This window comes from Cebus imitator, unplaced genomic scaffold (assembly GCF_001604975.1).
Source record: "Cebus imitator isolate Cc_AM_T3 unplaced genomic scaffold, Cebus_imitator-1.0 Scaffold130, whole genome shotgun sequence".
Classification (NCBI taxonomy): domain Eukaryota; kingdom Metazoa; phylum Chordata; class Mammalia; order Primates; family Cebidae; genus Cebus; species Cebus imitator.
Window position 1 is genome coordinate 4,951,090 of NW_016107445.1, and position 14,920 is coordinate 4,966,009.

Sequence of the window (14,920 nt, forward strand, 5' to 3'; positions counted from 1 at the left end):
ATCCTATTAGTCCTGTGGCTCTAGAGAACCCTGGTTAATACATTCTCCTGATTGCACTGTGGTATTTCACTACATATTACACCCAGGGCTGGTTTCCCACTTAGAGTTTTGAAATTCAAAGAAAAAAAACCATTTTGTTCAAAATGGTCTCCTCTCCCTCCTCCTGCCTTCCCTGCATCTCACAAGGAAAGGTAGGGTGGGTCCTAAAGCCACATTGTCGATGAGCTTTCTACTACTTGGTCTCCTATATCCTCAAGCAGTTTCCAGGCTGTCAGAGCCTTGGTTTTCTCATTTATAAAATTTTGGATAATCATACCTATTTCCTTGGATTGATGTAATAAAAAGGATAATTTATATCCACAGTGGCTGGTGTGTTATAAAAGCTCAGTAGATGGTATTATAATTATTAACTCTAGGCATTTTGTTACATTTCATCTTCTAAGCTTTTCTAGCCTCTACCTATAAATTATTGGTTTAGTTGAAATAATTCTCCCTGCCCTTTAGAATGGCTTAACTTTTTTTTTTCCTGATTCAAGTTTTTGTTGTATCCCTGGATTCCTGAAAAGTGAGATGTACAAAAACTCAAAGACTAAATACAATGCACCACCTTGCAGTGTAGTTTGTTTGGTTCTAAAAATCACTAGGGAAGAGAAATTAATCACTTACATGGGATTTTTTGGGGCTAATATTCTAGCGTTGCAAAAATTGTTCTTAATTTAATCTTAATTATATTCTTTATACTGGGCTAAATAATTATATTCTTTGAATATTAATTCAAGCTTCCATCAAGTGATTTTTAAGTCCAACTGCTTAGTTGTCTCTTCTCAATATTGCCAAGCTACACATTTCTAGTCTCTTATAGTGAATTTCTAATTAAATTTCTCCCCCATTTCTTTACTTCCTAGAGTCTGTTCCTGGACTGAGGCACCAATGGTAAAATGATGGAGATAGCTTTCATAAACCAAAAATAAAATTCGAAGCCCCTGCAACCATTTGAATGGACTCCCTCCTCAGCCAGGGCGCTCTTACAATTTAACCTGAAAGACTGGTTCAGGCCATGATGGGAAGTGGCGGTTGGACATGCCTCATTATAACCTCTCCAGCATTAATATCAACACAGACTTTAAGTCTGATAAGAAACACTTTACAACCTATTCTCTCTGAAGCCTACTATCTGTAGGCTTCCTCTGCAAATAAGAACTTTGGTCTCCACAATCCTTTATCCTAATTCAGACTCCTTTCTATTAATCCCAGGTCTTTAGAGAAACTCAACCAATTGTCGATAGGAAAATTTTTAAATCTACCTATAAGCTAGAAGCCCCCCAGCTTTGAGTTTTGCTGTCTTTCTGGACCAAACCAATGTATTTCTTAAATGTATTTGATTGAAGTCTCATGTCTCCCTAAAATGTATTAAATGTAAAACCAAGCTGCACCATGACCACCTTGGGCACATGTTCTCAGGTCCTCCTGAGGGCTGTGTCAGGGGCCATGGTCACCTTGGCTCAGAATAAATGTCTTCAAATATTTTACAGGGTTTGACTCTTTCTGTTGACACTTTAGATAACACATTTACTTCATTCAAAATTATTAGCTTCCAAATTACACTCATGAGATAAAGCTAAGATTCAATATCAATAACTTTGGTGGCCTGAGATTTTATTGTTAAAATAATGATTTCTACTAATGTTAAACTTTAAAAAGCAAGCACTCACAGCACCAGTTTTTGAGATTAAGTAAAATTAGTTTCTACAATACTTTAAACAAATCTAAAACTAAACTGGAATTCAGTATCAACTTGTTCATTTTTATTCCTCTTATGAGATAAAATCCAATATTGGTCAAATCACTATAATTAAGCATTATTATTCTGGACAGTAATCCAAATAAAGAAATATAAAAATTAAACACTGATAAATGGTTCTCATACATATTTCAAAAAAGTGTGACATTAAAATTGGTGTACACAGCTATATATGTGTCCTTATCTATTATTAATGTATATAATTATCTCCAAATGTATTAATGATTTTTTTTCAATGCATATTTTACAGTTGAGAGCTACTATTTTGGGGAAAATTGATGGCTATTTCTGAGCCACAGAAAAAAGTGTTTACACCTTGTCATAGACCATTTTGTGCTGCTATAATGAATAACATATTCCATAATACCTGAGACTGCCTAATTTTAAAGAACAGAGATTTATTTCTTATGGTTCTGGAGGCTGGGAAGTCCAAGGCCAAAGGGATCACATCTGGTAAGGCCTTTTTGTGGCATCCACACATGGCAGACAGGCACGAGAGCACACAGGAGAGATCAAGAGAGGGTAAGAGGGGGCCAAACCCACATTTAGCTGGAACCCACTTCCATGATAATGGCATTAATCCTTTCATGAGGGTGAAGCCCTCATAGCTTAGTAACCTCTTTCTTAATAGTTCCACATGTTTCTACTGTCACAGTGGCAATTTCATTTCAACATGAGTTTTGGAGGGGACATTCAAGCCACAAGACACCAGATTCAGTGGCATCATCATGTGAATCTGAAGCAATCCCTCCAGGGATGTACCCTGAGATTTTTCAACTGCCATTTCCTCTTAAAAATTGGTTTTCGGCTGGGCGCGGTGGCTCACGCTTGTAATCCCAGCACTTTGGGAGGCTGAGGCGGGTGGATCATGAGGTCAAGAGATCGAGACCATTCTGGTCAACATGATGAAACCCCATCTCTACTAAAAAAAATACAAAAAATTAGCTGGGCATGGTGGAACGTGCCTGTAATCCCAGCTGCTCAGGACGCTGAGGCAGGAGAATTGCCTGAACCCAGGAGGTGGAGGTTGCGGTGAGCCGAGATCGCGCCATTGCACTCCAGCCTGGGTAACAAGAGCGAAATTCTGTCTCAAAAAAAAAAAAAAAATGGCTTTCTTGCACTGACTTTTGGAGGACTTTTTTTTATTGCTTGAATTATTTCAAGTTTAAAATAATTTCACATCTCATCTGAACATTTGTGGTAGTTTTCTTTTCTTCTTCTTCTGTGTTGTTATTAATAGAGTTGTCTGTGTTTACAATTTGTATCTTTCTTGTGTCATTTTCCCACAGAATATATATTTGTCTGCAATTCCTTTGGATTTCTCAGGGAAAGCATTATTTCTCATGGCAAGCATTATTTAGAATATCTGCATCAGGCCTGTTCCAAGTTCCAGGGAAAAACTTATTTAATTCCACTGAGCAGGTACAAGTAATGTTAACAGGGATTCAAATAGCGAGCAATTGTACATTTTTGCCTATACATGCAGTTCCCACTTCTTGCTGAATTCATATGATTAATTTTCTGTGTGATTTATTCATTCATTTTGTTTACTGTATTACTGCAAAATAGAAGAGTAAGATCTGGGGTTTTTAATGATCTTAACTGATGTTGTAAGCGACAAAATGTTATCTGGTCATGGCTCATCATTTTTTTAGGTGTTTCTAAAAGCTGTATTCCTGGTGTTTTTGTGAGCTTACCTTGTCTGACGGCTAGTGTGGTTGTATAGACCAAGAAGAGAAGAATGTAATTGAGGAAACTCTGGAAGACTGGTGTGTTGGCGTGGAAATCTTCTGACAGATACTTGCTAGTCAACCCAATTCCACAAATAAGGAGGGATAACACCTGGCCCAGGGCCACAGAGATTAACATCTCCCTGAGAAATAAGGAAAAAAAAAAAAACAGCAAAGATCAGCAGGAAGCCAATTAAAACAGCAGTTAAAATTTTTTTTTACACTGGTAGCATGCACTGGGTTAAGTGCAAATAAATATTATTCCCTTTAGTCCTTTACAGAAATCCCTCAAGGAAGGTGCAATGATTACTGAGATTTGACAGAGGAAAAAACCAAAGCTTAGAGTGGATAAGGAGTTTGTTCGCAGTCATGTAACTAGGAAGTGGCAAAACTGGGATTTGAGACCAAATCTCTCCAAAAGAGCCTAGCTTCTAGCTACTGATCTCTGGGTGCCAATGGGAATGGGAAGGGGGTGGGGAAGAACATCATGTTGATGCTCACCATAGTATTAATGAAATATTTAGTGATGGTGACAGAGTACCTGAACACTGACTAGGAGGGACTATATTCCTGCCTCATTCTCAGGTTCTTGTACCAATAAAGGGAGACTCATTTCTTTATAGATTGAAATCCCAGATCCAGAAACCCCTAGGTGAAGGGGTTATACAAACCCCTGAAAACCAGAAGGACCGTCTGCTGTCCATTCCCAGACTTTAGAACTCAGTTTGCTCTAGGCAGCTTCGATGAGCATACAATTGCGTACACATTAAAACTGCTATTCATGAAGGAGATTCAGTACCGTGGTGGTGCAATACAACCTTTCAAATGATACCAATTTTTTGTATTATACTTTAACTTCTAGGGTACATGTGCAGTTCGGCAGGATTGTCACATAGGTATACACACACCATGGTGGTTTGCTGCATCCAGCCCCCCATCACCTACATTAGATATTTCTCCTAATGTTATATGTCAATTTTTTTTGTGTGTAGCTTTTTCATAGGCAGTGCCCCTGCAGACCTCTGTAGTGGGGACTACATGCAAGGGTCAAGGTGTTCATTTTGCACACAAATAAAATACCTCACAAGCTTAACGGTCACATACACCTACATGCTTTTACACAGAAACAAGCCTTGGAAATACAAAGCAGGTTTCTGCCCTCCCTGAAGTCTCATCTGACTTGTCTGGTTTACTTATAGAAACAGTAATATAATAGAAGCAAGCAGTAGTATTTCTTTTATTAAAAGCTTTATTTTATTTTTAATTGACAATAGTGGTACACATTTATGCAATACAGTCTGATGTTCCGATACATGTTTACATTGTATAATAAATCAGAATAGTGGTCAGATCAAATATTTATCATTTCTTTGTGGTGAGCACATTCAAAATCTTTTCTTCTAGCTATTTTGGAATATACAATATATTACCGTTAACCATATCACTCCACTTTGCAATGCAGTATTATTTCTAAACAAAAACCTTTAAGCAAAGGATTTGTGGTGTTACATATTTCCTCCCCCATAACAGATGTGAGTCCATTTTTCTGGAATGAGCACAGAGTCCTGGGCAGTACTTTGGTGGCATTTCGCTTTAAAAAAGAAAAGCATCAGTTATATTTTGTTCATTCCATCTGCTTCCATGAGGAGGAAAAATTGTGGCAAGGCACGTGGGCATGCAGAGAAGATTTTTCTGAGGTTAACCTATTTCCAGGTACTGGCTCCTGACCTCTGAATTCAATCTCTATAAAGAAGCCAAAGACATACTTTTAAACATCCATGTTTAAAATATCAGTATGCTGCTTAAAATCTTACAACAGTTCCCTACGGAATGCAGAGATCTATAAGTTCTGTGGTAGAACATCTGCAAAGATGTCTGCTGACATTACCTTTACTCTTACCATAACATTCCTGGTGCTCTGCCCAAAGGGAGGCAGGGGTGTCTTCCTCCTTTTCTGGAAGCTGAGCTGGTCTTGTGACTTGCTCTGACCAATAGAATGTGGGGAAGGGATGCCATCTGACTTCTGGGCCCAAGCCTTACAAAGCTCTGCAGTTTCCATTTTTTGCCCTCATAAAATACAGCTTCCATGTACTTCTGGTTTAAGAGACCATGTGAAAAAAAGAGAAATCCAGCCGGCCTTCACTGTCCTGACATGTGAATGAGGCTTCTGGATTCTCCTGCCCCTGTTAAACCATGCCAACTTATGCCACCATAGAGCAGAGATGCATCATCCCTGAAGATTGCTTCCTAATTGAAGAACTGTGAAAAATAATACATAAGGCTGTTTTAGGGCATGCAGATGTACAATGGTTTGTTACATGGCCAACAAATAACTGAAATCATGTCCTAAATGCTCTCCCTCCATTCCTACTACATCCAGAGCATGGCCCTCTGTTTCCCTGTATCACTCCTCCATGAAGCAGTTTCAGCCTTACAGAGCTGCTTGCATTCCAGCAGTGAGTCATGGTCTTCTTTGCCTGCGTTCTCTTGTATGTTATTATTTCCAAAATGTTCATTATGCCTTTGCCAGTCTGACTCTTATGCATGTTTCAAGATTTGGCTTCTATGTCACTCCCTTTGAGAAGTGTTTCCTGTCTTCTCTTCCCTGGGATGCATCTCTTTGTTACTTCTATTTCATTGTATTGAAACCAATGGCTTTACACCTCTTGCCTCAGCTGGACTGTGATGCTTGTACAATGTTCTTCCCTGTATCTACAGCTGGGCAAAACCATTCAGAGGAAGTAGAAAATAGGGGGATTCAAAGACAATGCAGAGGAGGCCTAGGCAACACTACACAGTTTAATGAAATAAAAGGGTAATTAATAAAAGAAAGAAAGCTAGAGGTAAAAAAGAAGAACCAGAATTAACTCAAACGATTTTAAGGGCCAGGCACAATGGCTCACACCTGTAATCCCAACACTCTGGGAGGCTGAGGCAGGAGGATCACTTGAATCTAGGAGTTCAAGACCAGCCTGGACAACATAGTGAGTCTTTGTCTCTACAAAAAATTAACAAAATTATCCAGGTGTGATGGTACATGCCTGTAGTTCTACCTCCTTGGGTGGCTGAGGTGGTAGGGCTGCTTGGGCCTCAGAGGTCAAGGCTGCATTTGAGCACTGCACTCAAGGCTGGGCTACAGAGCAAGACCCCACCTCTTATAAAAAATTAAAGGTTTTTAAGACTGCTTAAGATAAGTATGATATCTACGGACAAAAATAATGATAAGGAGCTGGTTTTAGTGGAGAAACAATACATATTTTAGGCATATTGAACTTGTGATGCCAGACGCACTTTCAAATGATCCAGCAGCATTAGCAACATAGGATCAGAGAGAGAAAGAGAGGGCAACCAGGAGATAAATATGCAGAGGTTATAGTGATAAAAGTAACGGCAGAAATACTGGAAATGGATAAGATTCCCAAGAAAGGGAGAGTAGGAGAGAACGTAAGAGAACCTTGGGAAAAATCTCTGGAGAATCCCAAGGGTGGAGGTAGGTGAAGGAGAAGCAGCACATCACTGGAGTTGGAAGTGATTAGAAGGCTAGGAGGAAGAGCAAAAGAGTTTTTGGTGTTAAGGAAACTAAGAGAAAAGAGACATCCATGGGTTGAATAGTTGTAATACGGAATGTTGCTTAGAAGGTAGAGAGAATGAAAACTGACAAGACATGATTTGTAGTCACTGCCATCTTTTAAGAGTTTTGGTTGAGTGGAGAGTAACAGAGCAATACTGGTGTCATGAAAACCAAGAGAGCAGAGAGTTTCATGGAGGCGATAGCTAGTGGTGACTAAGTGAAAAGGAAATGGTGAGAAAATAAAGGTGTTGAAGAATTTTGAAGAATTTTGAAGAATTCAAAACATTCATTGAAAGAATTTGATATAGTCACCATGTAACACAATACCAATGATGGTTGAAATAATAATGTTTAAAATGATTTAAATATTAATTTAACTTATCATTGGGTCATTCTTATTTGCATAATAACTTACATTCCTAAATGGAAGAAATATGGATAGGGTTACAATAAATGTATGAGTGTTGTTCTTGATGCTAAGTATGTCTTTTAGAGAATGCTGTGTACACAGTACATCTCCTTGGGATAAGAAGGGTGAAAACTATTGCTATGACATGGATTCCTGCATCTCTATAAATTACAACTATAGTGTTCAAAACCTTGGCAATATCCTATGCTTTTCCTGAACAAAATCACACCACAAATATATGACAGATTACTTATATAAGAGAATATAATTTAGTCTTTCTTATGTATATGTGCCAATATAGCATAAAGCAACATTCTATATGCCACACACTATATATATAAAGATGAACAGAACATAGTCCTTGTCACTAGGGAGCTACTAAACCAAGATTTGGGAGTTAGATCCTCAAATAACTTAGTACAAAATGGAGCTGCTTAAGTTAAATCAACAATAATAATTCATATTTAATAAGTGCTTACTATGTGCCAAACCATGGGCTTAGACTTACACATACTATCTTAGTTAATCCTCATAACCTTACAAGGCAGCTAGTATTATTGTTCCATTTTATAGATAAGTTAACTGATGCTTAGAGAAGTTAAACAAGCAGCCCAAGATCACAGAGCTCACAAGAGAAAGAGTTTGGATGAAAACTAGGTTATGTGGTTCCAAATCTCAACTTTTAAATTACTACGCTATACTACTATTGTGGTGGCAAAAGTATATTCTGTGCCCTCATAGAGTGCAAGAACTTATAGCTAGAAACCTAAGTGGTTGGTTTCCAGAAATATTCTAGAGACGGTAAAGACAAAAACTGGCCCCCTGATGAAAACTCTTCCATCAAGATATCTGTAATGTGTTCCTTTCAACAAGAGGTCAGTACAAGTCTATTCTTGTTTCTTCAGTCAAACAAAACATCAAGTCTGCTGTATTCAATTTCTGCTTTTAATCAGTGGCCATGTCATTCAGCTCCTGCTGATGTGATTTGAAGGCAGAATATAAATTATGGTTTTATTGGTCATGCTAATGAGCATGACATGTAAAACAGGAAGGAATGGAAGGAACCTTTTATCAGATTAGTTTATGAGTCTTTTTCCTACTGCAGGGAGCTAGATATTGTAGCTATTGCAGCCTGCACATCTGAGCTAGTTCCTAGAGTCACTGAAACCAAATAAATAAGTAAATACAAATAGAAATAAACCTAAATGCCTAAATGTTGACACTCTGCTAACTATGCCCCCTGCCATCTTGCTCTGATCAAATTCTCTTTTGTCCTCTATTAGCACGGGACAAATCCCTTTGGCAATGGGTTGTACAAAAATGTTTTCCCTGCCCTCTCTGCCTTAGGATCTCTTTAGTTTGTTTACTGATGCCCTATACCTTCTAAATATTTTCTCCTTAGGTAACTGCTAAGGTAGATTTGTGGTCCTTTCACCTAACTCCTCATGGCCTTATGACAGTGTCTTCTCCAGAGACCTTCTGTTTAGCCACTCCCTGGTCCCACAGGTGCGGAAAGTGTCCTCATCTGCATTTTCCTATCACTATTTGCACTCACCATATTGTGTAGCTCATGAGCTCCTGCGAAGGGAATGTATTTTATTCTTTACTATGTTCCTAGTATCTTGAGGACTACTGGACAGAAAGGAACAGACGCTCAATAAACACAGGATGAAAGAGTGAACAAATTTATGAGTAAACAAGTATACGTAAATGAAAATGGCAAAGTCTTGGAAGATTTGAAAGATGGCTACTTATTTTACCTTGAAAAACTACTAGCTCTGAAAGACAAAAATGATGTTGTTTTTTACGGTATTCCATCTGCCAGTTAGACACTGAGATTAATAAGCTATTTTCTGGTGCATTTCAGAGCAAGCCTGGTAAGGTGCTATCTTGCAAAAATGATGCTAAATATGGTGCTGGTTGGAATTTTGCACAGCGAGCTGTAGGTTATTCGTGTAGTATATGGAATAACACACCAGATGCATTCTAACATAAGATACATAGTTCTTATAATTTTAGTGGCAGAAATGGAGAGGAGACTATGATACATATTTTCATCTTCTTTGTTTATGCATTTAAAAGGACATCCTATCCACTTTAAACTCAGAATGACTAGACAATGAAAAATGCATGAGTCTCAAGAAAAATAGTGCTGCTGGGAGCTGAATACCTGTTATAATAGAGCTTGTATTCATAAAGACTGACATAACCATTACCACCAGCACTCTGTTCTGTTAAAGAAACAGACTTTAGAATTTTGAGAGTCAACTTGTGTTCCAAATTAGATATTCAAAATAATAAGATTTAAAATAAAGCATAAACTGAATCTTGTTTTCTTCTCTTTGTTATAAGAATACATTCTTTTACAAGGTATGAAGAATTTCAACATAGTGTTACATAATCATATTGCTTTGTAATTCTCTGCCACGAAAGTGAAACAATTATGTTATCATCTTGAATTATAGCACATCAACCTTTCTGTGGCAACATCTTCATTCTGATAACTATTCTCAGGCAAATCATGTCAGATCTGAGTCAGCATATGAATTCAAACATGCATACATAATGAACACTTAAGTATACTGCCTGGGCTAAAATCAATACCCCTTGAATGAGGGAGAAGTATGTTCTACCATGTTCTTTGACAAGATTCTTGTTTGCAGAAGTTAGGCCATTGACTTCTATAAGCTCTTTGCTAAAGGATTTTTTTAAATCACATTCAAGCATTAATTAGACTTCTATGTAAGCAGATTATTAGGCAAGAAGAAAATATATACCTCCGGAGATTTATCATTAATTGGGGCTTCTTTGCCTCACATCCTGTATTCATGGACTTGAATCTGTTCTTTGGCTCCATGGTATCTAGTTTGTTTTCTGATTAGGTATGAGAAGCCAAGTAAGACACAAGGAAGTGCTTTAAACATAACGTTTCTTTTGCTGGGTTATTGAGGTACTAGGTGTAGGAGGATTTTACTCTGGTGTGAGAGGAGCAGTCACAGATGCTCATGGATGCTATATGTTTTATGTCTACAGAAGTAACACGGAAAACTGAAAAGGCACCAAATAGGGAGCTGGAAACCTCTGGCTCCAGGAGTTTCACTAATTAAGCTCCATGATTGTGCGTATCTCTCACTCTGGGTTTGGGCTTCTTCATGTAAAATAAGGATATAAAGATTGACACATGTTGTATGATACTTCTTACGCTCTCTTCCATATTCATCCTTTAGATCTCACCTGTCTCCAGGGTCTCTGGCCACTTACTCCAGCTCCAGTGGTTGCTGCCATGACCAGCTGTGCACAGATTACAACCAACATTATGGGGGCACAACCCAGGGGCCCTGTGTCCGATGCCAAGGCTGTGCATCCCATGCCTTCTTCCCTGGGGATTCTCAGTTGCTACAGAGGACCAGATCCTGCAGGAACTTGTTTGGTACCCACTCATGAGCAACTGGAACGTGCAGGGGTATTATTGTACCTGACCAGTAGGAAACTCTAGCAGACAGACATATTCTTCCTTCTTTCTCCTCCACACAGAGTGCATTGTGAAGCAGTCATTTATACAGGCTCTGAAGATGGCCCTGACTCACAAGGTTCTCAGTGTGCACGCTGCATCCCTATGCTGTGTCTCCCTCCTTCCCTTCTTGAATTCTGCTCCCTGTGATTGTACGCCTTAATAAAGTAGAACATACAAGCCTCTATCTGTCTTCTGGAAGACTGAGGCTAACATAATGAGCTTTATGTTTTCTTCTACTCCACAATTCAGACTTACTTTTAGAAGATACTGATCTGTTCACATCAACTCTTGGAATTTGTATCTTTGATCCTAAAATCTATTCCTTTTGTGAATTTGATGAAACTCTTTGGTTGTCGAGTTACCAGCAATGTTTATTCATTTATTATGTGCACACTCTGTGCGTTATGGGATTAGCCACAGAGAAACAGATCAGTCAGTAGCATTTGCGAAGGCCTGCTGCATGCAGGTTATGAGAAAGGAATGCTTGGCCCTGCCTCCAGGAAGCTTAGAGGGAGCATGAAACAAAAATAAACTAAACAGAGATATAAAAATACCCATGTAGTTAAATAAATTTATATGAAACTGCTGGAAGTTGGGATAATTTTAGTTTTTAAAAGTGGACAAAGCCAGTCTGAAACATTTTCCTAGAGAACATAGTTTTGAGTCTTTGTTTTTTAAATAATGATAGAGATGTAATTTGAAAAGCAGGCATGCCATCACGGGAAAGGGAATGCCCTGCTGTCTCAGAAGCAGAGGCTGACATGCAATCACTTGGCTGGTCAGTGAGAAATCATAATAATAGAAGACATGGGTAAACAGAGGTAAGCACAGAGGAATTTAAAGTGCAGGGTAGAGTTTTGATTCAGGAGAAATCATTCTTTGATCTTTTTTTGCTTACATGAAGTAAGCACTAGCCACAGTGTCCTCACATTTGTCTGTTTGTTCCATTGGTTAGAAGCAAATCCTGCTTTTATTATGGTTAAAAAAAAAAAGTTTCAGTAAGAGGCAAGATTGAAGAACCAGATATCTCTTTCTGCAAATGAGGCATCTCCACTCACTCCATTAGCTCCATAATACAGCCCTGTCTGAGGAAGTCATTCTGGATGCATCTGTACTTTCATCCCAATAGGGCAAAGCATCAGTATTCTACTACTTGCTTCTTCAAATCTTCAGCAAGTCTTTCTATGTGTCTTTCAACATTATTTGTCAACAGAAAAATGTGTTTTAACCTGTGGCTATCCTGTTTTTCCTGTATATTACAGCCATCTTTACCATGACAGGAAAAACGGTTTTCCCAATAGTAAAAGAATTTTACTTTTTAATAAGTTGGGGCTAATTAAACAATTATTACATTTAATGGAAATTTTTTTAAAGTAATGAGTTGCATGACTTTAAATGTAACCTCCCCATACCCCTAAACTGCAGAAGTTATCTTTATGTTATGGTTGCTTAGTTTTTTAATTGCTTGCCAACACTGTGTCAGGCAGTATCTTAAGGTACACTGTACACTTAGAACAAAGCCAATCTTTAATGAAAATGGAAGTAAATCCATATTTTAAATTGTCTTGCTGACAATTACAAATTTTAGTTAATACTTTTGTTACAAATGATTTGGTTTTATTTGTTCTACTTTGTAATGTGACTGACGAAGAAGGGTCATATTAAAAATAAGAGAAGTTTCAATTGACTTTTTTTTGTGTTATTCACTTACAATACATTTTGGTAATATCTTTGACTCTCAGCTTTTGTGCAGGAATTATTTTTAAATCCACAATACTATTTCTTTGCAAAGTTTAGTTACTGTACTTGTAAAACTGCAAAATCCCTTAACCAGATGCACATAAGTGGAGCAAAGCTAGCAAAAGCCCCTTCTAGTAACAGAACATTCAATCCTGTGTCAAAGACTCTGATATACCTTAAAACAGTCACCCACGGAAAGAAGCCAGTCAGAAAAGACCGCATGATTCCCCTCTTATGAAAAGCACAGAACAGCCCAATCCACAAAGACAGGAACCAGCTGCTTGTTTAGGGTTGGGGGTATGGGGAGGTAGGGAGTGACAGCTAATGAATGGGTAGATTGCTTTTTGAGATGATAAAATTGTTCTATGATTGACTGTAGTGCTGGTTACATGGATTTGTAGACAAAATACTAATATACAAAAAACTATTGAATTATACACTTTAAATTGGTAAACTGTTAGGTAAATAAATTATATCACAAAAGTTAAAAAGAAAGAGAGAAGGAAGAGAATAAAAGAGAGAAGAAAAATATAAAGAAAATAATAAAATTATGCAGCTGTTCAAAAAAGAAAAACAAGAAAGTTTTAAATATCTGACTTAACTGAGTGATTGCACAAGGGTCATTTACATGTTAAAAATTAACCAAGCTTAATTTCTTATTTTTCCACATTTGAAATATTTTTTCTTCCTTTTCACATATAAAGCAATGACAATATTTTCTTCCCTGAGCCTAGGGGATCATCTTGTTTTCTCCCTAGGATGTGTACTCTTACTTTAGCGACCACTGACTTAAAAGATAAGTTTTCTAAAAAATTTAATTTTTTTTTAAGTTCTGGGATACATGTGCAGGTTTGTTACATAGGTAAACACGTGCCAAGGTGGATTGCTGCACATATGAACCCATCACCTAGGTATTAAGCCCAGCATGCATTAGCTATTTATCCTGATTCTCTTCCTCCCTCCGATCCCAACAGAGCCCAGTGTGTATTGTTCCCTTCCCTGTGTCCATGTATTCTCATAGTTCAGCTCCCACTTATAAGTGAGAACATGCAGTGTTTGGTTTTTTATTCCTGTGTTAGTTTGCTGAGGATAACTGCTTCCAGCTCCATCCATGTCCCTGTAAAGGATATGATCTTGTTCCTTTTTATGGCTGCATAGTATTCTGTGGTGTATATGTACCACATTTTCTTTATCCAGTCTATCATTGATGGGCATTTGGGTTGATTCCTTTTCTTTGCTATTGTGAATAGTGCTGCAATGAACATACACGTGCATGTATCTTTATATTCTTTTGGGTATATACCCAGTAATGGGATTGCTGGGTCAAATGGTAGTTCTGGTTCTAGATCTGTGAGGAATCGCTGTCTTCCACAATGGTTGAACTAGAAAAATAAGTTTTTAATCACTAGCTTGGTTGGTAAGAACCTTTGCCCTCTTCCATCAGAAAAACCAGCATGGTATAGTCAAATAAGAAGTTTTGAAACTAAATAGATCTAAATTTGGATTCTATGTCTGCCACTAACTAGCTGAGACTCATTTTCCTCATCTATAAAATAGAGATCATAATACATATTCCACGGGCTGTCATGAGGATTAAACAAGGTAGTTTATATAAACTGCCTCCTACAGTATCTACCTCATGGTAGATATTCAGAATAATAGTTTTAATTATCTTGTAGTATACTTGGAAGTAGCAATACTTTTAGTGATTACTTAAATTTGTCTATAAAATTGCATTATGATACATTTAGAAGAAAACTAGAAAAAATATTGCTAACATGCATCTCAGCATTATTTTCCCAAGTTCTGACTAATAAGTTTACTCTCCAATTTGGAAAGTTTAGAGGATTCCTGCCCATTAGAAAATGGGGAAGGAAAGCAAAAAAGAAACAAGGAATATTTAAGGAGTCTTACACGACATGAATATTGTTAAACTAACAGATTTTAGTTTTAAATAGGAACTTTTGACTCTAGTTCTCACACTTAATAACATCTTGCAGAGCAGGAAAGAGGGGGCAACCTTTTAAAAATTACTTTTGCTGTTTTTTTCTTTATACATTTTTAAATGACTTTGACATTTTTCATTACAAAATGCTTTTAGCTTTGCATTTTGAATTATGTTAGTGAACCCTGAGGCCAAATGGCAAACATCTAA

General features: G+C 37.5%; 1 protein-coding gene across 1 annotated transcript in view; it reads right to left on the reverse strand.

Annotated features, from left to right (window-relative positions):
• Nucleotides 1-14,920, reverse strand: part of SLC35F1 (solute carrier family 35 member F1) — a 416,242-nt gene that overhangs the window by 169,286 nt on the left and 232,036 nt on the right. The window contains exon 2 of the mRNA XM_017541082.2: nt 3,499-3,674. Within this exon, the coding sequence (XP_017396571.1) occupies nt 3,499-3,674 (176 nt within the window). The remainder of the gene's footprint in view (nt 1-3,498; nt 3,675-14,920) is intronic.